Raw genomic sequence first — 25,138 nt, 5'->3', positions numbered from 1 at the left:
GGCAGAATACAAGCAGGGGGCCGAAGAATGATGCTGAGCATATTAAAGGAAGAAGGAAAGGAAGAAGTGCTTGGACTAGCAGTGTCAGAATTTAATTCCTGGAGAAGAATCCTCCCTTTGCAGTGCTGGCCGCTTCAGCAGGTACCTGGAGCTACAGACCTCTGGCTTTGCTTGGTTCAGGTGGGGAAAATGTGGGGCTGTCTTCAGCCACAAATCTCCCAGGCGGCCTTTTCCAGTGAACCAGCACTCCTAAAGGAAGGGGGGGAAAAAAAGGCACAGTGAGAGCTGAGAAGAGCATGTGACCTCCAGAGCCATGACTTCTGCCTGGGAAGGCAACTAAGGCCTCTCTCAGCAGCTTGTTCCATCCATCAGCCAATGAGCCATGCTGCCAAAACCCCTCAGCGAGCAGAAGGAGAGGCAAGGCCAATTCAGACTCAGCACACGTTGACCCTGGCCTCCCAGAGCTGCCTTAAGGAGCAGGGAAAGATTCCACTTCACCACCACTCTGCCAAGCAGAGATGCTGCAAAGGAGCAGCTGCAGGGCATACTGCTTCCTCACGTACCAGTCCAGCCCCGCTTGGCAGAGAGAGATCACAGCTGTCTCTACCTTCCTCTTGAGCAGGGCTAAGAGCACCTACCAGCTCACACAGGACTTTGAGCACATGCCCCTGAAGCTCTCGGGGGGCTCTCTCTGGGGGTACCTGCCACAGTACAGTGCGGACCACCTTCTGCTACAGCAGGCTCAACTTCTGCCCAGGAAGCAACTCAAAGGCACAGGTGAGCAACTTACAGTGCTCATCTCCAGCCAAGTCTTCTCCAGCAGGTTGCCATGGTCTTCACAGGCTTGGAGGCCCTGGTTGAGGCACAGCAGGCTCTGCTCTTCATTCCCCAGCATCAGGAAAATGTAGGCTTTCAGGTGGTAGACTCTGGGGTAGAAGACGGGGCTTGTGGAGCACCGAGAGAAAACCTCTTCGGCAAGCTGCCGAGAAAACAACAGAGAGGTACATCAGGACAAGTCAGAGAGCCCAGCGATGGCTTGGCACAGAGAAGGGCACCAAATCCCCAAAGAGAAAAACCAGCCACAAAGAAAGGAGGAGTGCACAGCTAGCAAGGCTGAGGTACCACACAGATCTCTCCTGAGCAGTAACACCTCTATGGAGCAGGCATTTCAGCAGGGCTCACTAGCTCATGGCTGAGCAAGGCTCTTCTCCTCTCCCGTTTGGGCCAAGCAGTCCCACACGGGAATTCTCACACGCCCAGGAAGACTGCCTTCACCCGACTGCCTTCTCGTCCCCCTCTTGCTGACACCTCTGTTACAGGAGTCTTTAGCCATGCTGCTCCCTAAGGTGCTACCCTCTGGCACTACCCTGACTCCATCCTGTCGTGGCTGCTTCTACCTGCACAGGTCAACCCACTGCTGCTAGCAACACAGCTTTCCCCGGAGGGCCCTTGCAGCATGCCCCTCCCCTTCCTCCGCATCCCTCACCCTTAGAGCCCTGCGGCAGCTCTCACGGGCCCTCCACGAGCCCTGCTCCATGTCCTTTTTCAGCACCAGGCTATGGCACTCCAGGAGCCGGCTGCACGCTTGGCTGGCCACAAGGCAGGCACCAGTGCTCTTCAGCAGCCTCTTGGCCTTTTCAAAGGGCTTCTGGAAGTTGTCCCACTGCCCAAGCCTTGCAAACCTACATTGTCCAGAGGAAAAAAGGAAACACACACAAACACACACTCAGGCACATTTTGTAGAGATGAGCAAGTAACCAAGAGGTCTCCTAGGCCATAGGCTCCAGCCCCAACCTGGCTTCCAGAGGCAATGCATCCTCTAGGACAAGGAAGCTACTGGGGGTGTACTGGGGGGCTGGGGGGCTGAGCTGCAGCGTGTTGTAGCTGCTCCTGATAAGCATCACTGAGAGCACTGTATTGTAATCAGGCATCAGTAGCTCAATTCCTTCTCTCCCACGTGAACTTGGAGTTCTCGTCTCCCTGCTACATCACAGCTGAGCAGGAATCTACTGCTGTCCCTCCCAAAAGGGTCCTCTCTGCTCCCCTTCCCTCCAGTTTGCTTGATCTGTTTATAAACGTGTGCGCATGCATGTCTGTTTGTGAGCCAGCGCCACTCAGCACTCCCCCACAGTGATGAGCGAGACCACAGGGAAACTGCAAGGACTGGAACCCAGTCCCTTGCAGGCACCCAGGAGACACAAGCCATGCTAGGCAGGAGACTGGGACAATGGCTGCCTTCTCCCACAAACACAGCGGTGCTCCAGGCCCTCGTGCCCTCTCCGAGCCAAGCTCTTGCACTTAGGCAGCATTCAGCCTGCATCGCTTTCCTGCGCTGAGAGAGAGCCACACCAGTCCGTCCCCAACATTCAAGGGGAAAAGGAAGGCTGTGGCTGAATGCTGCCAAGGCATCCTTCCCTGGCAGGGCTCCACAGCAGCACAACCTGGGCCTCCTTGCCACCTTGCTCATCCTGCGTGGCCCCCTGGCCCCTTTCACCACCATGCTCCAGAAGCAGCCGCCTTGGTGGACATGGGATGGGGGCATGTGATGAACGCAGAGCTCCCCCTTTCCCGGCCACAACCACTGCCTGGGCCTCTCCCCACTCAAAGCAAGTCTCCAACTTACCAAAGAGCCAGGGACGAATACAGTCCAAGCAGGATGCTGCTCTGTGCCTGGAGAAGGCAGTTGGCTTCGTTCTGCTCCACGAACCTCCTGCACTCTTCAAAGGACTTATACTGCCACCCTGCAATACAAATGTCTCTCAGAGAAGCAGCGAAGCAGCACCTCCCTCCCTGGCCTCACCGTGCCTCAGGCATTCAGAGCAGCAGAAAGCTCCAGCACAGCTGGCAAAGTTCTTGGCAGGCAAAGCACTCACAGAGCAACAAACCTCACAGGAAGCAGGCAAGGGCTGCACTTCTATCCTAGCTCCTCAGGGCTGCTCAAGTGCACGAAACTGCCCTTGAACGCAAGGGCAGAGAACATCAGGAAGGAAACAAGAGAACTCCCAACTCCCCTGACACCACGCCTTGCCCTTGAGAAATCTGCAGCTTTCTAGCACTGCACAAAGGCACACTGCCACTGAGCAGCAATGACAGCGACGCCACAGCACAGGCTCTTAGGTGCCTCCTGCTCAGGCACATGCCAGCGCTGCTAGCCCTGCTTCCTGGGGAGCCAGAGCAGAGTGAGGCGGAGAAGAGCTTTCAGAAGGGGCAATCTCAAAACACAGCTAGGAAAGAGCATAACTAAAAGCACTGTCAAATTACTCTTGGCTCCCATGTTAGAAACGCAAAAGGGAAAAAAATTAACGAGGATGCAGGCGAAGAGAGAAACGCGCACAGCGGAAAGCTCTGTGGAGGAAATATAATGATTGCTGGAGGCTCTGGGGTCATTGTTCTAACAGGAGAAAAACTGCTTTGGCCAGCACAACTGTTTCCGTGTTTCCAGAGGACAGGGAGACCTGGCAGAACTCTTGTATTGTCTACTCTAGTCTCTAGAAGTCTTGTACTGACGGTGCACTTCTGCTTGTGCTGGGAGGGCTCTGCCTGTTTACACCTTGCACAAAGCCCCCAGCTCTGGCCCACAGCTCCAGGGGTGCAGCCTTGCCTGCCCAGCAAACAGGTTCTCGGGGGCCCTCCTCACTGAGCACTTACCAGCATCAAGCAAGAGGTCTAAGCAGCAGCAGAAGAAGCATGCCTGCCCAACGATCTCATCTGCTCCAGACACCTGCTCCTCTAGCCTGCGCAGCACTGCCTCACATTCCGGGTACCTGGGGAGGAACACAACGTGCCTCCAGGGAGCCTCTCCACGGGCTGGGAGCCCAGGCAGCACCTCCAGACACTTCCCACTCCCCTTCCCAGCACCTCTCTCTCCCTCGTTTTCCCTTCTTTGCTCTTCCTCCCAACTCCGTCCCACTTTCTCCAGCAGGCCTGTTCTCACCCAAAGGTCCCTGACCCCTGACACTGCGCAACCCCCACTCTCTCCAGCACCCTGATTACCTCATCTGGAGAAAGAGTGCCGTGAAGAGGGTCCTGAGAACCACGCAGCCCAGGTCAGGCTTCTGCAGCTCCATGCAGAGCCTCTCAGCACGATAGCCTGGGAAGAGAACAAGCAGACTTGCACCGTCTCTCTCGGCAGAGATGCCTTCTTGCAGGCGGCGGGGGCAGTACCTACCTATGTCGACGGACAGAGGCAGATTTCCCAGGCTGAGGGTCAGATGGGACAGGGTCTGGGCAAAGCTGGCCGTGTTTAATACCCCTCCTCCAAAGAGCTGCACCTCAGCGCTAAGCTGCATGGCCGCCCGCCCGTATTGCAGCCACTCTTCCCGGCAGCCCAGGTTCTGGCAGCACAGCGCGTATTCCAGGTAGGACAAGAGGACCTAGAAGGGTCCAAACACGACAATGCACACAACTCTGTCTCTCCAGGGCAATTCCCTGGCCTGGAGGGGACAGGCCACAACCCAGCTGCCAGCTTCTCGCTTCTCTTCCACTCTCACAGCGTGCACCCATACGACCAACTCTTCTTCCTAATGCCACTGCTAACTGCAGCCGTGCCAAGACAGGGGCCCCCGGCCTTGCACACCAGCATTATCAGGAGCTACGAGGAAACTACAGAATACACACAGTGGTGCTGCCTTACATCCAGAACCACCTCCATGCTCACAATTAGGACACAAATCCAACACGAGGGGCTACCAAAAGCAACAGCAACCCACACCCTCTGGAAGTTCATCCAGAAAAGGGCAGGCACACGCACATCTTTGGGCTCTTCTTGCCGGGGGCAGGCCCTGCTGGTACTCTTGCCAGGCCAGGGAAAAGGAGCCGTGTCAGGGACGGGTCTGCTGCTGCAGAGAGAAGGCACTCACGTGACTCGCATCCTCGGACTCCTCGGCCGTGTTCACCTTCATGAGTGCTGCCAGGCGGGAGAGCCTCCGACTGCCGGCGGCGCTCTCCAGGCTGAAGAGCTGCCGCAGTAAGGACAGGCAGTGGCTTTGCCGGAACAGCCAGGGGAGCCTCTGCCTCCTGCCACACAAGGGAAACTGCTGGGCCACAGCCACTAGGCACACTGTGCCGAGTCCCACGGGGCGGGGGAAGCAGGGGGATGGAGGAGACGGCTGCACCTCCTTGCAGAAGGGCAGCTGACGCAGGCACGGCTGCAGCGATACAAGCGGCAGAACCAAGGAGTACCAACAGGAAACGTGACTGCTAAAGATGGTGTCTTGGCGCTAATGCCTAGGCAGGCCAAGCAAAGCTGGCCTCCGGGAGGAAAAGGGGCCTTGCACGGGAGGCCTGCGCCTGGCTACAGCCTCTGAGCTTCCCCCCTCACACAGCTCACCTCCGCTTACGCCGACAGGCCCACCTCCTGCTCCTACCAGCACACTCCCTTCCCCTCCCCACACTCTGCTCCCCACTAACACCTCCCTGCTCTCACCAACACCATCTCCCATGCCAACACCCCAGTAGCTGCCCAATACAACCCACAGCTGCTCCACCCATTAGCCTCCAGCTCCCTCAGCAGCTTTCCCTCTGCCTAGAAGAGCCTTTGCTTTCCCTTCTGCTTCTTACCCTGCCTCCTGAGGAACGGAGGAGTCTCTGTTCTTCTTGCGAGAGGCATACTCTGACTTTTCCAGCACAAGCTGCAAGGCGGTGCCAGTGGAGGTCGTGGGGAATTTCCTCTTCAGAAGGCTCAATGCCTTCCTGATCATTGTCTTCGCCAGCTCCGTTTGTCCCATATGGTAGCAGACCTACACAGCAAAAGGGCTTTCAAGGCTGTCCCGTTTGGCACAAAAGCTCACCCCCAGTCCATCAAGCAGCCCCAGGCACAGCTGGGAATCCTGAGCCTCCCAGCTACTGGGAACGCTAAGAACAAGGATACTGGGAAGGCTCCCAAAGGGCTCCGATTCAGCACATAACCAATTGCATGTCTCTGGCGGAATCAAGCCAAGGACCTCAGCTGGTTTGGGCCAGGGGGCAAAGGGGCCCCAGGAAAGCAGGCTGAGAACAGTTACAGTGAGGTGGGCCAGGGAGAGCCTGCCCCACCCCACCCTACCCCACAGGAAAGCATTCAACTCCACCCACCGGGGGAGCCCACCAAAACCACCCTGTCACCTTACCTCTCCTTTGAGGCTCAGCAAAGTGGCTTCTTCAAAGCAAGCAAGCGCGTTTCCCTTCTTAGCCACCAAGGTCCTCAGCACTTCTGCTTTCTGCAGGTTCCGGAAGGCCTTTGAACAAGCACACAGAGAGCAGCTGAGCATCGCTGCCAAGCCTGTCCTCAGCCCCAGCACTCCCAGGTGCCTCCAGCATCTTGCTGAGGAGGCCTGCATCTGCCCCTGGTGATGCCCACCCAAGGACAGTCACGCTGCCTCTCACACCACGCACACAAGCACTCCTTTGCACCACCTCCTGGGAGGTGCACCTTGCACCAAGGGGCTGCTCCACAGCCCTGTCTCCCTTGCCACAGGAGAGGCAAACAGGAGGCAAACACTGGGTCTACCTCCCACCAATTCATCCCTGAGTCCCCACAAAGGCAGGCCCCCAGGCAGGCCCTATTGCAGTGGGGAAATGGGCTTGCCCAGGGCAAGGCACTTGAGAGGACTCCACGGGCAGTGGGCTCTGGCAAGCACGGCAACTCACCAGGTAGTTGTCGGAGACGTGCAAGTAGGCAGCCGCACCCTCCAGCAGATAATAAAAGGCTCTGGCTTCATTGCCCACTGCCATGTAGTGCTGAGCCAAGGGCACAAGCACCAAGTCCACAATGGCCTTGCAGCTGCAGGAACACTCCACACCCTGCGTCCACTGGGTCTTGCTGGGCACCTTGGGCATCCATTCGGTCTTAGCCAGAAACCGCTTTGCTGCTCTGGAGACAAGATCACGGAGAAAGAAGACACCAAAGCACACACCAGCGTCACCAACACCGCTCCTTCAGCGTACGTTAAAGACAGGTTCTAGCACAGCACGAGGCCACACGCACGAAGGCACCGCACGGGAGCTGTGGGTTGCACAGCCTTCCCAGGCGTGCTGAGGGAGCTCGCTCAGTCCTTCTTTCTACCCCACACAACAGTTACCTGCAGCCAGAGTTCCCTGGGCCCTCCCAGCTTACAACTGACACCACTGACTCCGGAGCAGGCTGCAGCCCCCCATCATTGCTATGACTTCCCCCTGTGCTCCTTCCTCCCTTCCGCTCTCGCCTTCTCTCCTCCCTCAAGACCTTTGGCTCTCCCTGCATGGCAAGCAAAGCCAGGACAACTCACTCACACAGCACGCTTTGGCAAGATTTGTTCCCTGACACTGTGGGCACATTGACCAGTAAATGCTGGGCACTCTGAGGAGCCCTGGGGCCTCAGGCAGGGCAGAACCGGCATGAGAAGCAACAGCTCCCCTTTTCAGCAATGGCAAGCCATTCCGTTGGCCACAGTTGTAACAAAGCAGCAGGAGCACTGGTCCTTTTGGCGCCTTTGCTGCCCTGGCTCTGGAGGAGCACTGCTCTTTTAGGCAGGCAGGGAGACCAGCTGGCATTTCTGTCCCCTTCCACAAGCCACCCTGCCTCCAGGGGCTGCTTTGCCCCTGCACAGCTTGCAACACTGCTCTCTAACAGCTAGAAAGCCAGGGCTGCTCCCCTCCAAATCACCATCAGCACTGGGATCCCAATGGCTTCCCCAAAGATACGCATCCCCATGGCCATCTCAACCCAGCTGCCTCTCACAGGCCTGATCTCGCCAATGCTAGACTCACAACGGGCAGCCCAAGCGGGGAACTCCGCTTATCTCCTCTGCACACCCTCACCCCACTGCCCCCAAAAATCATCTTCAAAATCTTGGCTCCTCACCGAAAAATCTCCTCCAAGAAGCTCTTCTCTTTCGGTACACCACTTGAAGCATCTGCAAAGAAAGCATGGCATTAAACACCTCCTCACTGCACATGCCGTAGAGCTGCTTCTTGCCATTCTGTAGCACCAAGGGAGGAAGAGCAGAGCCAAAGGCACTGGCGGCAGCTCCCTCTCCAGCTCCTTCCCTGACATCTGCCTTCACTGTGGGGCTCAACTCCAGATTTAACCTAGCGTCACCAAGTGTACTAGACACACTAGCTAATACACCTCAGCCTGCTGAGCCACGCGTGCACTTCTGCCGGGGGATGGGCTGCCCTCCCGTAATTCCGGGAAAATGCAGGTGGACACGCAAGGGGAGAAAGGCGCTACGCTGTGGACACATCATCGCTCTCATTGTGGAGCTGTGCTCAGTGGAGAAATGAACTAGTCCTACAACATTATCCGCCTTGCACTGGAAGCATCCCCACGCTTGCGTGAAACAAGTGTGCAGTAGGAGTGGGCAGGACCCAGGCTCCAGAGCAGGGCACACAGCATACCCGTAGAGGCGGGGAGCTCGTCCAACTTCATCTCCTCGCTGGTCGCCAGGGAGGCCTCCCAGTTGCGCCAGGAGCAGTCGCTGCCATGCTCTTCACAGCTCTCGGCCTCCTGCATGCTGCCGATGGCCAAGCGGTGGAAGGCAACAAAGTCGCCTCCCCCGCAGCACTGGCACTTGTGCGCGTGCCTCTCCAGGAAGGCCGTACACTTGTGGTGCAGGGCCACCCTCTGTCCCTTTGGCCACAGCTCATATGCAGCCTCCTGCAGCAGCGGGGCGCAAAAGGCCAGCACGCCAGACTCCAGCCTCGCCCTCTGCTTGCTCTCCTCCACGGATGACTTCTGGGCATCTGAAAGGCAACGGGGCTTCCCATCAGCCAGAGCTGGGGCCGGAGCTGGGGCCAGAGCTCACGCAAGCCATAGCTGCACCATGAAAGACAGGCCTTGGCGTGGGCCCTTGGCAGGAAACCAGCGCTCCTGCACTCAGAGCCTCCGGGCCAGACAGCAAAAGGGCCCACCTTGCCTTCCTCACACTAGCACGGCCAGCGCAACAGGCTGCTGGCCTGCTCTCCCTGCCAACAGGCTGTGCAGCTGCGCTCAGGCGGCAGCTGGGGATGCTGCCAGCAGCAGAAGCAAGACACAGCCAGCTCTTTCTGCCCACTCTGCAAGACACTCCCAGCCTCCTACGCTCCCCCGGCGCTAGGGGACAATAAAGATCAATGCACACTAAATCCCTCATCTGCACACAGCGGGAGGCGGGGTCAGCAGGTCTGGGCTTTCGTACTCCCTCTCCTACGTGGGCTATGAGCCGTGCTTGCAGGCAGGGCAGCAGAGGGACTCGCAACACCTCACTGCAATATTGCCCTCCAGCACAAAGCACAAAGCACAGGCTCCTCGGAAACGGACTTGTCAGAGCTTTTAACAACCCATCCCTAACTCCCCGGGGTGCCATGAGCATTACACACCTCCTCCGGGCAGGGAGCATTCTCTGGGGAGCCCCACCAGGGACACAGACAGCGGCAGCAGCAGCCTGCAGTGCTCCCAGGCTCCCCTTACCACCTCTTACCGCTCTCCTCCTCCAGAGAGGCGCCTGACCCCTCGGTGGGAACACTGCTCTCTTCTGCCCCCTTGGCAGCATTCAGCCACTTGAGGATGTTGCATCTCACCAGGGCATTCAGCGCCTTGTTCAGCTTGGCCCTGCTCCACCCGGGAAGGATGTGGAACAGCAGCTCCGTGCTAAACAGCGGCCCTAGGATGGCTGCACACTTCAGAACCATCTGCTCCGAGGGCTTCATGCTGTCCAGCTCAGCCAGCGCAATCCCTGCCAAAAGCAAGCCACACGTCTCTCCCTTGCCCACTCCCCACCATCACAGCCTGCATTAGCTGCAACACTTGAGTGGGTAGATTCTTCCCTAGGGACCCAGCCCCTTGGACAACTGCAACCCAGGGCACATGTCTTCAAGATGCCTCTGCTCCTGCTTGACCCCCAGGAAGCAAGGATGCGGGAAAGCAGAGATGCTCAGACGAACGCTCCCCCACCACGGATGAGCAGGGCAGCATCCAGCACATGCATATGTCCGGGGATGCAGCTTGCCACCTCTGCGCTCTATTTATGTCCACAGGGCACACAGACAGAGAGCTTTTCCTGCACCGCTGAGGCTAGCTCAGAGCTCCCCACAACCCCGCATTTCCCTTGGTCACACAAGACTTTCCCCTTCTTGGACAAAGCAGCTCCTTCAAGAAGAACACTTGGACACGGGGGACATTTCTGCCACCCGCATTCGGCCAGGGCTCGGCTCGAGGGCAGCCATGCTAATTCACAGCTTCCCATCCAGCACTCCCTAGAAATGGGGCGATTTCTGGGCCAGCCCAGAAAACAACAGGCAGAGAGATTTGCAAGACGGATTTGGTTGGGCTTCAGTGCCTTGAGGCCCCCACAAGCAGAAGAAATTACAAACAGAACAATGAGGTGCAAAGCCTAGTTCAAAGCTCAATCGGAGCCATGACAAATATCCCCTGGAAATGCATTTTCTCTTGCTGAGAACAGTCTGCTCCCAATACCTTCCTTTCTCCGCCCCCTGCCCACCCCATCCCACTCAGAGCAGACAACATGCATGTTTCTCTGCGGACAATCCCATGGCACCAAAGCAACCTGCCCAGCTTAGTCCCAGAGGGGAGAGGCTCAACTCTGCAGCACACCGAGGTCCACACTCTCCAGCTCATGCCCTGGCATAGGCACCCAGCACTGCTGCCAGGTGCCGCAGCGCGGCTCAGCCCTTCACCTTTCAACGTAGGGGGAAGTACAGTGTTCTGCAGGGTCACATCCGGTCTCATGGTGCACACCCTGCGGTCCTTCCCCGCGCTGGAGCTCCGTGCTGCTGCAGTGGTTGAAGCCTCCGTCACAGAAGCTGAGCGGCACAAGGGAGCAGGGGAAAGCGATTAGCAAAGGGAGACAATTCATGTCATGACTTCCTGCTTGCAAACACTCCAAAATCCACCTCAGCGGGAACAAGGCCTGCCTCAGGTGGGCTGATGCACTTGGCCTGCACCAAACATGTTCGCTAAGATGAGCAAAGCACTTCCCTTGCATACCTTTGTTTCATAGCCCTTCCCTAACATTAGCAGTTGCCAGGCAGTTTCCCCAAACACTCCCAAATCAAAGGCTCCAGACCTCCTGACTGGGGAGGCAACGCCTCAAGGCAGAAGGCAGCAGTGTTGCTGTCATCCCAGAGGCAGGCACCTTGCCAGTGCAAATGCAAAATCGGGGGTCACTCAGGGCTGCTGCCAGAGCCATGGCAAGCTGGTTGGCATTCATCCCTAGGTCGTGTTACCACTGCCGCCTTCACTTAGTAGCACCTTTGGGGGCTTTCACACTTTGGCATTCAAGTTCCCAAGGCCTGTGCCTCGCCTCTGCTGGGTTTGATGTCAGACTTCTTGGCAAGTGACCTTCTTTGCCTTTTGCCCAGGGAAATACACGCACATTCCAATGCCTCTTAAATAACACGCCTACATCGGCTAGAGAGCAGAGTTCTCCAGGGCATCCCAAGAATTTGGGCAGCGACTCAAAGGGCCAGAGAAGGGATTTTCCACAGGTCAGACAGCAGCACCTCCAACGTCCCCATGAAAATCCACCCGCGTGGGGCATGCTACAGGCAGAAGCAGCATGCCCCGCTTTGTGCCTAACCGGGGTCTTGTGTTTAATCTCTCGCTCTCTTTAGCCAGAGCATGCCCAAAGCCAGCCTGCGGTCAGGCTGCTCTGCGCCTGCCTGCCCTCGCCCCGCACACTGAGCTTCGTAAGCAGCTGTGCTCAGGGACAGAAATTGCTCTTTCCCACCCCTTCAGGCAGGCTTCAAACTACGCTTTGGCCTATCAGGCAGAGGAGAAGGATGGCAGGGGCTCACAAAAGCCAGAGTCCTCAGACCACCTGCTGATGAAGAAGTTTCTTCTAACCAACAAACACGGTGTGCGGCAGGAACATAAAGTGCACCAATGCCATATACCCATATAGAGAAGAGCCTGACCCCAGCAGGAGCTCTCCTTGAAGCAGCAGACCAGGCATTGTGGACTCCAGGCATCCATTTGCCTTCCCTTGCCCTCAAGTGTTTTCGCTAACACACTCAACTCTTCAGGCCCTCTGTCTGGTCCTCTAAATGCCTCCCACCCAACATCCCTCAGCTCCCTCCAACCTCAACCCTTCAGCATTCACCCCTAGCAGGCCTTACAGCACCTGGCACCATGTGTCACTGACAGACTCAATCCAGCCCTGTGGCTGTGCACAAGGAACATTCCAGCCACAGGACTCAGCACACTGGCCCAGAAGAAGCACCTGTGTTCCTATGAGTTCACGACAAGACCAGCACTCATCTGAGTGCAGGCAGCAGCTCTGCTCCTCCTTTGAAATTGGCTGCCATGGCACCCTTGCTTGTCCTCTCAAAGACACCAGAACTCCCCTGCCTCGGCTTGGGCTGTCCCAGCAGCAAGGCCTGTACAAACCCACACCTGATCCACACCATGCTCTGTATGGCTGCAAGAGCTGACAGTGCCAAGTTCACAGGGGAAGCCTCGGGCAAGAATGCGCTGGGGAAAATGCACCACAGCAACTAGGCAGTCGGCCGCAAAGGTGCTTACTGAAGAGGCTCTCCCACTTGTCCTCTCGTTTCTCATCCTTCCCCAGTGGGTGGAACAAGAGCATGTCGTGGCCAAGAAGGTAGCGCAGCAGTTCCTCACAGTAATAGGGGATGCCGTAGCTTCTTTGCGTCAGCAACCTGCAAAGGAGCACATCCAGCACTCACTGACACAGGCAAAGGCAGGCGCACACGCACACGTTTCAGGTGGGTGCTGAGCCACTCAGGCAGAGCACAGAAACCAACGTCTTCACCACAGCTCCACCTCACTTCTGAAAGGGCCACGACTCCCACGGGCTTTGGCGCCTGAGTCACCGGAAGATACAGCCTTTGCTGGAATCCTCGGGAAAAGCAGTGCAGATAGAGCCCCAAGCAAGCCTTGTCCTTCGTGTCCCCAACAGCCCAGATGCTCTACGGCACCAGTGAGAACCTTTGCCCCGGTGAATCACCCCGCAAAGCCTCACCATGCAGACTAATGCCTTAGCCACCCCTGAGCCATGCCAGCGTGCAGGACCACTTCCTTCCTGCCTTCCAGTGCAACACAGAAGGCTGGACACCTCCCATGCTCTGTGCCAAGGCAGCTGCCCACTCGCTGCTCACGACTGCCAGTATGTCCCACTGGCTAGAGGCACTGGCCCTCCTAGAAGCTCTGCACTGCCTTTTCTAGGGCTTCATTCCCTTTGGCTCTCTGCACAGCTTCAAGCCCTCAGCAAGAGCTCACAGGCCCTGCCTGTGACTTACGTCTCTAGATCCTGGGGCAGGCTGACAACTCCAAGCGCCTGGCAGGCTTTCTGCACTACAGCAGAAGGCTTCAGCTCTCCCAGACGAACACAACTGGTTTTCTGCAACTTCAGGATGTCTACGGCAGCTTGGCAAAGCCTCTGTCTTCTGCAGTGACTGGCAGTGAAGCTCATCACCATGAAGATCGAGACATCCCTGAGCACACTCCACATAAGACTCCAGGAGGGAGAGTCGATGCAGTGGGCGTTGTCGATGACAAATACAACGCCATCTTCTTCAACAGTCTGAAACAAACAGCTTGCTCTGGGGGAGTTCTGATGGGTTCTCAAGTAGCTTCCATAGCAGCAACTTTGGCCTCTTTCTCTCCCTCTCCAGACAGAGAGGGAGAGAGAGAGACGGAGAGAACGCTCTGAAGCCTCTTTCCTCTCCCCAGCTACTTAGCCATTCAGAATCTTACTGACTTGCACTTTCTCTGAGACTTTAAGGCCTCTTGTGCAAAGTAGGACAGAAGAACCTTGTTGCTCTTCCCGAGCACGTGCCCACCAACTTTATGGGAGGAAAGGTATCGGGGGTATGGGCAGGGGTGCTTGGGCTCTGAAGGGTAAGGACTCAGGTACGTCGTCCTCCCGCCAGCTCCCACCACTCTCCTCCTGAAGCCTCCGCCTGTGGCATTGGTGTCTTCCTCTGAGCCCCGAGGGAGAGAAGAGCTCACCTTCTGGAGCACTTTCTTCAAAACCAACTCCAGCTCCATTTGCCTTTGAGAGCCACTCATCTGGGAAACTGCCGTCGAGAGGGGAAACTGCCCAGAAAAGCACAGTCATAGAGAAACAGCCTTCCAGGGCTTGCAGCACACCTACCCACCACACAACACCAACCCAGCAAAATGCCTCTCCTGGCCTCACCATCAGCCCTCTCCCCAACACAGCTGCAAGGAGACAACACAGTGCAGATACCCCCGGGAGCTGAGAACAGAAGCCCTCTGCTTGTTCGCTTGTGATGGCAGCCCCGGGAGGCAGCAGACCACACACACAGCACTCAGCTCAACACAAGGTCATCAGCCCCATCTCCAAGCTGCTCTTCAGTGCCTTTTGCCCACCGTGCTCCGGAACAGAAGCCTGCGCTATATGCCCCTGCTCTTCCCTCCAGGGAGCCAAACGACTCCCCACCAGAGCCTCCAAACTACAAAAGCTCGCAAGCAGCCCTTTGCCAGGGCCAGAGAGGGCCTCGCTCTCACCTTAACGAGGAAGACGTCGTTGAGGAGGCAGTAGCTGCTCTCTGCCATCAGCCCTTGGAGCTTTGCCTGCAGCACAAGCTGTCTGGCGCTGCACGATTGACATGCCTGCAGGCCCAGGGCCATGGCCAGCACCATACGGAGGGCAGAGTAGACCTGCTTCAGGTTTAGTTTTGTCAGTTCCACGGCCACCACCCTGCCACGCAAAAGCAAAAGGGACCGAGATTCAGAGAGCAACGCAAAGAGCTGCAGACTTCCAAGGCAAAACTGTCAGAGAAGAGGCACGTCATCCGGGGCTGTCTGCAAGGGAGCTCTGGACACACAGCCCCAGACGGACTCTTCTCCCGCACACCTCCAAGTGCTTCACAGAGGGCCAAGCTTTTCCCGCGTCTTACAAGGAAAAGCCACAGAGGGGCAATTGCTGCCAAGCCCCTGGCAGAGCCACCGCCACACCCGGTGTCTCCACAGCTCTCAGCACCTCCCCCTGCACAGCAACTTGCCAGCTGAAGAAGCAAGGGCTGAGCAAGTTGGGCCTTTGTGTTTGAATGCCACAGCTTTGCCATCTGCCTCCTATACTACAGGAAGCCATGGCTACCGCAGTGGCCTTTGGGGATAAAAGCCCAAGGGCAAGCAGCCTTTCTCTGGCAGCTCCACCACACCACTCCGCCTCCCCCAGCATCTTTCTTCTCTTTACTCTCCAGCTGCATGAAAAGCATGCAGCTTGGGCTCTTGCCAGCCCTTGCAGCCTGGCCTAAGTTTGCAAGAGCAACAGCCCTGGCTCCACAAGCCACTTCCAGCTCCCGTGAGACGTAGTAGGAGAGCGTGCAGCTGCTCCATACCAGCGGCTCCAGGAGGCTTTTCAGGGATGCTGCAGGCCAATGGCCAGCAGCACTAGCAGAGGGGCTCAAGGATGCCATGAACATCCTTGTTCCTTGTGGATGGGCAAGGGAAGTGTCCCACAGGTAGTGCTCCAAAACACTCACCTGTGGCCAGCAGCCTGGCCTAAAGATGCCAGCTCAGTGAGTAAATGGCTCTTTCCAGAGCCAAGCACTCCCTCAAACGCTAGGATGCTGCTTTCGCGACAAGTCCTGTAGGCTTTCAAGGCACTTTCAAAGAGGGCAATCTCCTTCTCGCGACCTGTGAAGGCAGACAAAAAGCAAGCTGCTGTAGCGAGCTCAAAAGCCAACAACCTTGGGCAGCCTTCCCTCTTGCTGCCACTGCACCTTCCCTCCACCGCACCTGCGAGCCTGCCTGCACCCAGGGCTCCTTCCCACCCTAAGAGCTACAATTCTGCAGCTAGGCCTGCCTTAGGGCACTCACAGCCCCACCTTCCTGCTGGAGCCTGGGAGCAACTGTATACTTGCACTGAGCCTGGCAGCAACTGCATTCCTGAAAGCTTCTGACACGCTAACGGTGCAGGAAGGCAGGAAGCACTAGGCGTCTCACTCTGATTCCCACCTCCACTGCTGGCCCAACTCCAACCTTACGAACGAGCTATGAGCCCAAACCTGATGGCCACTGCAGGCAACACCATCCCTTGCAAAAGCATCTCCATTCCCAGGCTGGTACTAGCAGCTACCAAGGGCAAGAAATGGCCATACACAAGAGCAAGGCATTCACCTACCGAGCAAGGGGCCGTACTCTGACCTCTCCTCCATAAGATCCAGGCCAAACATACTAGCAGGGGGAGAGAAAAACAAAAGTCAGTGAAGGAGGCAGAAGCTGGAGGACAGAGAGTCATGCGTGCAGCTGAGGACACACTCTTGCCTACCCGCTCTTCTTTTGAGCATAATGGCAGCCTGCCCACGCTCCCACCACCAAAGTTCACGCTCATTCAGGAGAGAGTGCAAACACCAAACAAGCACAGGGAAAACTCCCAGCACATGGAGCACAAGGGCTTCTGACCACACTGGCACAGCACACGCTATCAACGTGCAAGCAACAGAGGCCAAAACATCATCCAAAGAGAACCTACAAGCCTGGCCCAGAGGAACAGCTCCAGTTTCACCAGCAAGCGAGCAGGAAGACAGGCCCGGCCACCCACACTTTCCCAGGGGACCAGCACGGACCCAAGTGCTTTCCAAGAGCTTCCTGCTCAGAAGCAGCCAAGATAATACCCCCTGGGTGGGTCACAATTGCCACTGCATTGCCACTTGCGTGCCAGCAAGCAAGCACAGGGCAGAAAGCAGAGTTGCAAGCCCTCTGGGCAGGACTCCTGAGAGCCCTCTCCACCCCTACGCCATCACTCCCACTCTCCCAACAGCAACAGGCACCAAGGTGAACAGGCAAAAAGCACGGCCGTGCTCTGGCTTTCCCTCTTCCCAGCCACAGCGCTGGGAGGCCTGGGGAGGGCAGCAGCTTGGCCTCTTTCTGCACAGCTCCTCTTTTTGCCCAAAGCTGCACCCTGTGTGCCTCCACGCCCCCAGGCAGCCTGCTCAAAGAGCACACTCACAGCTTCTGCGACATCCCCAGGTACTGATAGACAGTGCCAGGATCGCCAACCCCCTTCATCTGGGCCTTCGGCAGCTCCTTGAAGTAAGACCGGGGCAGCCGGGACGCTGCGTATGTCGCCGCATCGCAGGACACCAGCCCCGGGTAGTGCTCCATCAGCCGGGCAGCCAGGTTCACCTTCTGGCCCATGACTGCCACAGAGAGAGAGCACGCGTTGACGTCCTCAGGAGAGCAACCCGCACCACCCTGCCAGGCTGCCGGCTGCATCCCCTGCAGCACAGGCCAGCACAAAACCCTGCTGAGCACGAGCGAGAGCAACAAGGAGGCTCACAGCCCGTCCCCCGTCGTACGGCGGGACCCGCTCCGCCTCCGCCGGTCCCAACGCGCCGCCGCAGGCCAAGCCCTCGTCCTGGCCCGGCGCCCAGGGCCCACAGCTTCTTCCCCGACACTCTGCCTCTTCCCGTCAGAGACGCGGCCCGGGCACCCGCTCCGCAGACGGACACCTCGTACCTGTGTACTCGTGCCTGACGCGGTGGCCGACGACTCCGCAGAACGCCGTCCCGCTGGTGACCCCCACGGACACTGCCCTGAGGCACAGGCAGAGCAGCAGGGATCAGCAGCGCCCGTGCGCAGTCCTGCCTGCCCACCGCCGCCCCTTCCCCACGTCCCCGCGCTCTGCCGTCTGCCCCGGCAGCACAGGCCTCGGGGACCGGCAGAGCCCGGCAGCGGACATGCCAGCTTGAGCGGGCTGCGCGTGCAGAGCAGCCAGGCGCTCTGGCACCTCTCTGCACCCCCCGCCCCAGGCCGTCCCAGGCAGCATGCCTCCCCACTCACTCGATTTTCCCCAGCCTCCCGGAGCAGGCGGTGGAGATTTTAATCGCGCTTTCCAAGGCGCAAACGCTCTCGCAGGGCAGCTTTCCTCCAGGGAGGCCAAACACACACAGCAGCGTGCAGCCCTGCCGAGGACAGAGGCAGCACACCTTGCCGCAACGCCTGCACCAAACCCTTCCCGCCCTGAGACTCCAGCCTCCGCCGACCGCAGCAGAGCTTCAGGGCAGCCCCAGGACACAGGGTACCGCTCCCAACGCCGAGGCAGAGCTGCTTCTCCTCTCCCCACCGTGCGAGAGACAGAGCCGCTTCCCTCCTCTCCACCACCACCCTCGCCCTCGTGCGCGGGGGCACTGCTCCTCCACGCTCACCTTATCAAACATGGAGATTTTGTTGATTTCGCCCTTGTGAGGACGGAGGATCTCCGAAATCAGCACACTGCTGTCCTGGATAGCCTTGCAGATTTGCGTTAGGTTGACCTTGGCAGCAAACTGCAGCTTCACAAAGAGGCAGGTGACCGGCCGCAGCTCGGATAGGCACGCCAGGGGCTGTCTGTCGTCAATCTGGAAGACAGCAGCGGGCCACCTCCACCAGCCAGCTCGCCCTGGGCGTTTCCTGCCTGCAGCAGATACCAAGGCAGAGCGCACAGAGCGGCAGCAGCGGGCGCTCTCAGAGGAATGCAGAAAGCCTCCTCGCAGTGCAAAGCAGGCGTCAGCCTGCGCGAGGCAGATACGCAACGGTGCAATGCGGCACTGGGCATGGATAGACACAAGGGGCCACCCTCAGCAACGCTGTCACCGCTCTGGAGGCATCCCTCTCTTACCCCGGGGCCATGGCCAGAACAACACCAGTGGAAAATGCAGAGGGCAATCCACCCCGCCCTCACCCCCGGCGCTCTCTGCAGGAGCGCACAGTCGGCAGGTTTCTGGCCCCTGCAGCACTCCTTTCCCAGGTTTTTGCATACGGGGGCATTTTCTTTGCCTTACCTGCTGTCTAGAGAACCGCCGCTCTGCAACACACATCTCCTTCTCCCCTCCCTCTCCCCCAAAAGGCACCTCCCAGCACTCGTGGCCATACCTTGCGCAGGACACTGGCTGGGATGTACTTCCTCAGCACCTTCCCCTGAGCACGATGAGGGGCCAAGGTAACCGCAGGCCTCAGGACGCCTACGCAAGGAAAATACACGCGGTCACTGGCAGCAGGGCGCTACGAGCCTGGCTACGGGGGCCTCGCAAAGCAGGGGCTGGCACTGCAGCTCGGGAAGCAAGATCCTCCGCCCTTTGCCCGTGTGTTCCTCTGGCAGGTGCTCAGCCACAGCAGTCCCCTGGAAGCAGCAGGAAGCAGCCAGTGCCTCTGCTGCAGCGCAGCTGTGCCCCAAGCACAACCACTAACTAACTGCAAGGGGGAGAGGGCAGAGGCCAGGCCCCAGCGGCCCCTCCGCAAGCCAGTCCCCATCTTTCTGGGCAGGCACAGAACAAGGCAAAGCCGGGGCACTCACCTGGCATTTCAGGAGAACGGCAGTTCAGCTGGGCTCGTGTGAACTTGGAGAAAAGGTCTTCGCGCTCCGACACAGACATCCGCTGCACGCCTGTAACCTGGAGGCACACGCAGCAGAAGCACTGCCATCGGCCTCCCCAGGAGTCCCAGGGCACGCATCCTACCCTCCCTCCATCCCGCCCTCGCTTCCCAGAGAAGAGGAGGAGATCCCCGTGTAGCAAAGCCACCTTGCTGGATTTGCACCGGGACAAACGCTGGCATCAGCAGCACACGAGCTGTGCAGCCAGCAGCCACGCACCCCCGACGTCTACAGAACACCGCCATGACCCCAGCAGGGCCAAACCCTGACACTCCCTCCTGACCCCACCGCAGACCCAGCAAGCACAATCCACAGCTAACCCTTGGCTGGAAGGGCAACAGCTACAGCTCTCCACCTCCGCTTTACAGCTACAACCCCCACAACACCCATCTCCTCAGCCTTCGCACACCTTCCTCCCTCACCCCCAGCTCCAGCTGCCCCAAACAGCTCTAGAGGCCGTCTCACCCACCTTCACAGCTCCTTGGCCTTTCACTCTCTTGCTCTTCACCTGGCTCTGGTTACAGAGCTCCCAGCAGCTGGCTGACAGGATAATATCACTTGCACTTGCAAGGTTTTGCGCCTGCCAGACCTCACCCACGGCCTTGCCAAGGATCAGGAAGTGCTGCTCCTTGCGGTCTCCCACAGTCAGCAGCGACATGTGCCCTGCAGAGATCCCTGGGGAGAGACAAGCACGACTGAGGCGCAGAGCACTTGCACCTCTGCAGCCTCCCGCAGTGGCAACTCTCCACAGGCTCCGTTTCAAGCTCAACCCTGGAGACAGGCTCCTGCTCTCAGCTGCTTCAGCTGGAGGCACCCATCCTTCATTACGGAGTCCAGCTGGAGTGTCGATGGGGAGGGGGTACAAAGCGGGGCCTGCCAACAGAGGGGCCTGAAACGGGTGCCTAGAAAGAGGCACGTGAAGCTGACACTGACAAAGTCTTCACAGCCACAGCACCCCAGAGGCCCAGCACACCAGCACCTTTGCTGGCCATCTGCTCAGGGTGCGTGCAGGCAGCTTGTAAGCGGCTGCCTGAGAGCACACAACAGCCTTCCAGGCAGAAGGTTTCCCTGGCCCCACGAGGGATCACCACCTCTCCCCCAGGCGGAAAAGCACCCTGTGGCCCTGCACAGGGCCATGGAGCCACACACGGCACGGCTAGTCCAGCACACCCCATACCTATCTTCAGTCGGAGCTTCAGACCCACGTCTGTATCACGGACGCTGTACTTCTCCTGGATTTGCCGGCAGCACTGCAGCACCAGGCTGATGGTGTCTCTCAGCTGTGTTTCCCTCACTCTCCACAGCACCAGTACAGCATCCCCTGCAGAAAGCAGGGGAACGGGGGAAGGCTCTCGTGAGACCTGACGCTCCCTGAGCTGCACCCCCCTGCACGGACAGCAGGAACCGGCAGGCGTGCTGAGGAAGAGGCACTCGTCGGAAGGCCTCCTCCTCAACTACAGCTCTCTGGGCACAGGGATGCCTTCCCCTCCCCCAGGCCAGCTACAACAGCAGCCACAGAGGATGAAGGTGCACAGTGTGGCTACAGGAACATGGGCACCCCCGCAGCCGGTCCTACTCAGGGCAGAGATGAGAGGCCTCTCTCATCCCCTCCTTCCTACCATGCTGCCTCAACCCCCAAGCTCCCAGGCTGCCTCCCCAACACCTCCACACCAGCCCTGTCCCACTGCAGCTTCCCGCTTGGGGCCCGCGATGGCAGCTCCCCAGGAGCACCTGCGTGCCAACAGAGCCTCCCCTCTGGGCTTTGCCAGCTCACAGCTCACTCTGTCCTCTCCCCTGGCACGCCTCTGCAGTGGCAGCAGAGATAAGTTTCAATTAGAAAGACATACCTGCAAACTTCAAGATGTCTCCTCCAAAGCCCAGCAGCTCTGCAGGCGAAAGAAAGCAAGAGAAGAGTCACCTCTGCACCTTCTCCAAGCAAGCCACAGAAGCAGCCACTCTGCTGCCCGAGCAGCACAAGGGCAGTGCTGCCTGGTGGAGCACCATTCAGGAAAGCACAGCTCCAGCCCCGCCTCTACACTGCTCACAGGCACCACAGCACTGGTGCCTACGGTACTGGGCACTGCCCAAAGGAGCTAGTGAAGATAACACACCCGTTTCTCAGCACCAGTGTCCCCCATCACAAGAGCCCAGCTGCTCTCGGTGGCCCTCAGCGCCCACAGAAACCCCCAGCACGCGCAAGGAGGCTGCCTAGCGCACCTCTCTGCTCTCCCAAAGAGCAGCCTCATGGCACCGTCCCAGACAGTCCTGCAGAATGGCACTTACCCTCCACAATGTCGCCCATGTAGTCATTGAGCGTTTGCGTTAGCTCGTCCGCACCCCGCTCGAGGCTGACGCTCTGGCTAAACTTCTCTGTCAGAGCAGTGAAACCTCAAAGAGGCACAAACAGGCACAGAGGAATCAGCAGGTGCCTACATGGCCGCCAGCTTCACGCTCCCACCTCAGAGAGCGTGTGCATACATCGTGCCCTGACCTGGCTTGTGACAACAAGCCTGCACCACCCAAGAGAAACCACCACTCTCGCATTGGCCACTGCTCCTGGCAGCGTGCCTTCTCCCACACCACACAGCCTGGAGCAGGGGCCCCTGGCCCACGCGCTCTTGCAGCCCGTGGAGGAGTGCCTAGCACTGGGTACCTCTGCTGAGCCCAACTAGCCAAATCCCGGCCTCTTCCAGGCCTCCCCTCTTTTGGAGCCCCTTGTTCCTCCTGACGTCAGCCACCTCTGAGCTCTACTTCCCCCAAAGTGGAAGATGGCAGCAGCAAAGAGGCCTCCTCTGATGCATTCTCCACCAGAGGTGGCACCGGGGCTCCCAAAGGCCCAGAAAGTCCCAATGCCTCGTGTCTCTGACTTCTTCTCAACCCCCGCCCTTCACAAGCCTTGGACCCACCTGAGACATCCGCAAAGAGCAGTACTCCATGAAAATTCTGAACGCAACGGGCTTCGTGCCTCAAGTCCTCAGATAAAATGAGGTCGGGGACGTAAGCAGCTACTTCCCCGAGTTCTGAGCAGTGCTTGGACCTTCTCACCCAGGCACAAGACATCGTCAGCGCCCTTGGGGTACACGGGGTACCTCAGGAGAAGACGACCGTGCCCAACCGGGAGCAGGCTAGCACAGCACCGCGCAGGGTTGCGCAATAACCCGGGGCCTTGGGAGGGGCTGCTGGCCCCCTGCCACCAAGGGGCAGGTCACAATCAGCCGGCAGTGACATCGGCCACACGTCACCGATTGCCTCTGTGCTGTCATCAGACAAGTGAGCCAGCTAACAGGGACAGCTTCTGCACGTCATCGCTCCCCTAGCAACTGCAGCACGCAGCGGGGCACGTCCTAGGTTGCTCTGTTGTAAAGAGCAAGTGGGTCTTTTCCAGAAGGTGGGGGACAGAGCAAACCTCCAGCCACAGGGCTCCTGGCAGAGGCCAGGAGGAGATGGACAGGGCTGCACCAGCAGCACAGCGGACGGGCACATCAGAGAGGGGGAGAAAAAGCTGAAAGACGTGGCAGGAGGCAGCTCCAGCCCCCTGTTCTGCGGGAGAGAGCTGTGTAAATTCCACGCCGCAGGGACACCCCCTCACGCTGGGCACCCCAGCTCACAGGCAGCCCAAGGCTCACTGCTCCCTACGGGAAGGTGAGCTGGGGCTGAGGCTGACACCCTCGCAGGCGGTGCCCTTGCCCACAGAGCGCAGTCCCGCAGAGGCTGAACACGGCATGCACAGCTGGGTGCTGGCCTCTAGCCAGGCAAATTACAGCTGGCGGCTCCGACTTGCTTGTTTTCTGCTCTGTTTTTCCTGGTTTCTCTTTTGTAAATAAACTTAAGGGTAGGTAAGACAAAAACAGCAGAATACCCCAGAAGTGACCGTAGGTTCATTAAGGCTTATTAACCTATTAAATTTCACATCACTAAATAAAGAATGAGATGGAAATGACATGATAATGATGTTACTGCCTCTTCTTCGCTTCCTATGCTAATTAACAAGATTGTGAAAGCGCAAGCGCAGAGCGATAACCTGAGGTAATGAAACTGTAACCAATAGAAAGATTTGTATAAAAATCTTTTTTCACTCCCTGAAAAGTGTGTATAAATGAAGAATGAGAGGGGGAGAAGGTGTGCTAGCTTTGTGGATTTACCACCTAGCCCCCATCTCTGTGCAGAAATGAAATAAACAAATATCTCAACCCTGTGTGTCTATTGGTTGCTTGCACACCGGGTACCAGAACCCAGATTTTGGGACAACAGGGCTTCTGCTTCCAGCCCTCTTCCCACACACATCACTTGACAAGCTGATGCCCCTTAGTTCGTTGGAATCCCAGGTATGGCAACAGGACCTTTTCATGTGAAATTCCCTGAGCACATTCTTGGCTCCAGTTGGGAAGAAGAGCCCAGCCTTCAGGCACAGTAGTAAGGAGATCCCCTTTTATTACAGAGACGCTACCTGGGAGGCCAGCTCTGACATGGTGATAGGCAGATTTACAGAAGGCCTCTGGGTCACACAGAGGGGATTTGTGCTTCTGGAGAAGCGTCATCAATTCAAATATTTGTGCACAAACATGACTATCACAGACAGAACTCCCAAAGCACAAGAGCTGCTTGAGAAAAACAGGAAATCATTTGTGAGGAGAGATGGGTAGCTCATTGCTGCTGAACTAGTACCAGCCGAATAAGTTTCCTCAGTGCCTTCTGGAGCTCCCTGTTCCTCATGCTATAAGTGAGGGGGGTCATGTTTTGAGGCACCAATGAGTGCTGAACAGTCAAGATGGAGGAGAGAAACAGCGCTCAACAGCAGGTAGGACTGAGTACCAAATATACCTTGGGGCTCAATAAAATGCAAAAATCCTGATGATCCTCATCTCTCCCTATAATTTTCTTCAAGTCTTGCATGGTTAACTGAGTAAGTTTCAGGAGCGTAGCTGAAAGATGGAGATTTCAATAATATACAAGATCTTTATGCTTTTAAAGTTTTTTTTTATGATTATCATTCTTCAGCTTCCCAATTCTGTGTTTGATCTAGAGTGTCTCCTACTGAAGTCAGGGCATGTAGGAAAAGCAGTATGCCAGAGGTCAGGCACTGAATGGGCAAGCTTCCTCTCCATCTCCCCAAACCTGCCATTGCTCTCATCAGCTACCTGAGTCTTACATCACTTGTCTTAAAAGCTAACCTTCTTCCACGGAAAGCAGCAGCTGAATACAACTCATATGCCTCAATTCCCACCTGCTTTCCTTAGACAACTAGCCACATATAGACACAGATTTTTTTTTCATTTAATTGCAAAAATATAATAAAATAAAGCACAATACAATTTCATTAAAAAATAATCAACAGTATGCTAAGTCCAAGCTGCCTCTGAAGAGGTAAAAGTTACACAAGGGACAGAGCCCTACTAGAAACATTTTGGATAGATGAGAATGGTAGATAGAGACACAATGCCAAAATACAGGTCCTGAGGCATTGCACAGCCTTACGGGCTCTGCATGGAGCCTGGGCAGCAGCACTGCAGCGTGGGGGCATGTCCTGAGAAGCCCAGGGTCAAAAAAGTGGGAGATGCAGGGAGCCGCGACTGTACAGCCCCCCTGAAGGAGCCAGGATGCTGGGGGGGATCCGGGGTGCCAGGGACTGCATGCAGGGGAGAAGCATTGCCCTGAGGTGATACTGAAAAGCCCACGGACCTACTGAGGTCCAACATGAGAAATACCTTTCCACAGGCTCAGTCAGAAGGAAACCTGGCCAACATTCATGGGAAATGGGAAAATGTCCCCTGGTTTGCTGCCCAGGGTCCTGAAGAAAGCCCTTCAGAGGACGTGTGTTAAGGACATGTTTGCTCTTG

At 57.5% G+C, this 25,138-nt stretch overlaps 1 protein-coding gene across 1 annotated transcript; it reads right to left on the bottom strand.

Annotated features, from left to right (window-relative positions):
• Positions 1 to 84: 84 nt before the first annotated feature.
• On the bottom strand, positions 85 to 22,361 carry LOC134154496 (adenylate cyclase type 10-like). Its single transcript, XM_062601168.1, has 32 exons — positions 22,208 to 22,361; positions 21,585 to 21,689; positions 21,149 to 21,187; positions 20,479 to 20,622; positions 19,771 to 19,976; positions 19,224 to 19,320; positions 18,803 to 18,891; positions 18,097 to 18,288; positions 17,732 to 17,853; positions 17,408 to 17,484; positions 16,899 to 17,088; positions 16,071 to 16,123; positions 15,430 to 15,583; positions 14,450 to 14,642; positions 13,928 to 14,014; positions 13,216 to 13,499; positions 12,479 to 12,615; positions 10,633 to 10,758; positions 9,417 to 9,671; positions 8,356 to 8,700; positions 7,820 to 7,871; positions 6,628 to 6,850; positions 6,108 to 6,215; positions 5,560 to 5,738; positions 4,860 to 5,016; positions 4,169 to 4,373; positions 3,994 to 4,090; positions 3,649 to 3,764; positions 2,624 to 2,741; positions 1,487 to 1,682; positions 791 to 979; positions 85 to 249 (listed from the first exon to the last, which is right to left on the bottom strand). Exons 1-32 carry the CDS (start codon positions 22,359 to 22,361, stop codon positions 85 to 87), a joined length of 4,854 nt encoding a protein of 1,617 aa, XP_062457152.1.
• Between the last annotated feature and the right edge of the window lie 2,777 nt (positions 22,362 to 25,138).

Source organism: Rhea pennata, unplaced genomic scaffold (genome assembly GCF_028389875.1).
Source record: "Rhea pennata isolate bPtePen1 unplaced genomic scaffold, bPtePen1.pri scaffold_32, whole genome shotgun sequence".
NCBI lineage: Eukaryota > Metazoa > Chordata > Aves > Rheiformes > Rheidae > Rhea > Rhea pennata.
This window is presented reverse-complemented; position numbering and strand designations above follow the sequence as displayed.

What these genes read in the sequence shown, in the direction of transcription:
- LOC134154496 (XM_062601168.1), bottom strand. Translation starts at nt 22,361, where the DNA reads ATGTCTTGTGCCTGGGTGAGAAGGTCCAAGCACTGCTCAGAACTCGGG. An exon ending in CGTCAGGCACGAGTACACAG is followed by an intron (nt 17,089 to 17,407) that starts GTACGAGGTGTC and finishes TCTCTGTGGCAG; the next exon opens with TCATGGGCCAGAAGGTGAAC. An exon ending in TTCTTGGAGGAGATTTTTCG is followed by an intron (nt 6,851 to 7,819) that starts GTGAGGAGCCAA and finishes TCTTGTCTCCAG; the next exon opens with AGCAGCAAAGCGGTTTCTGG.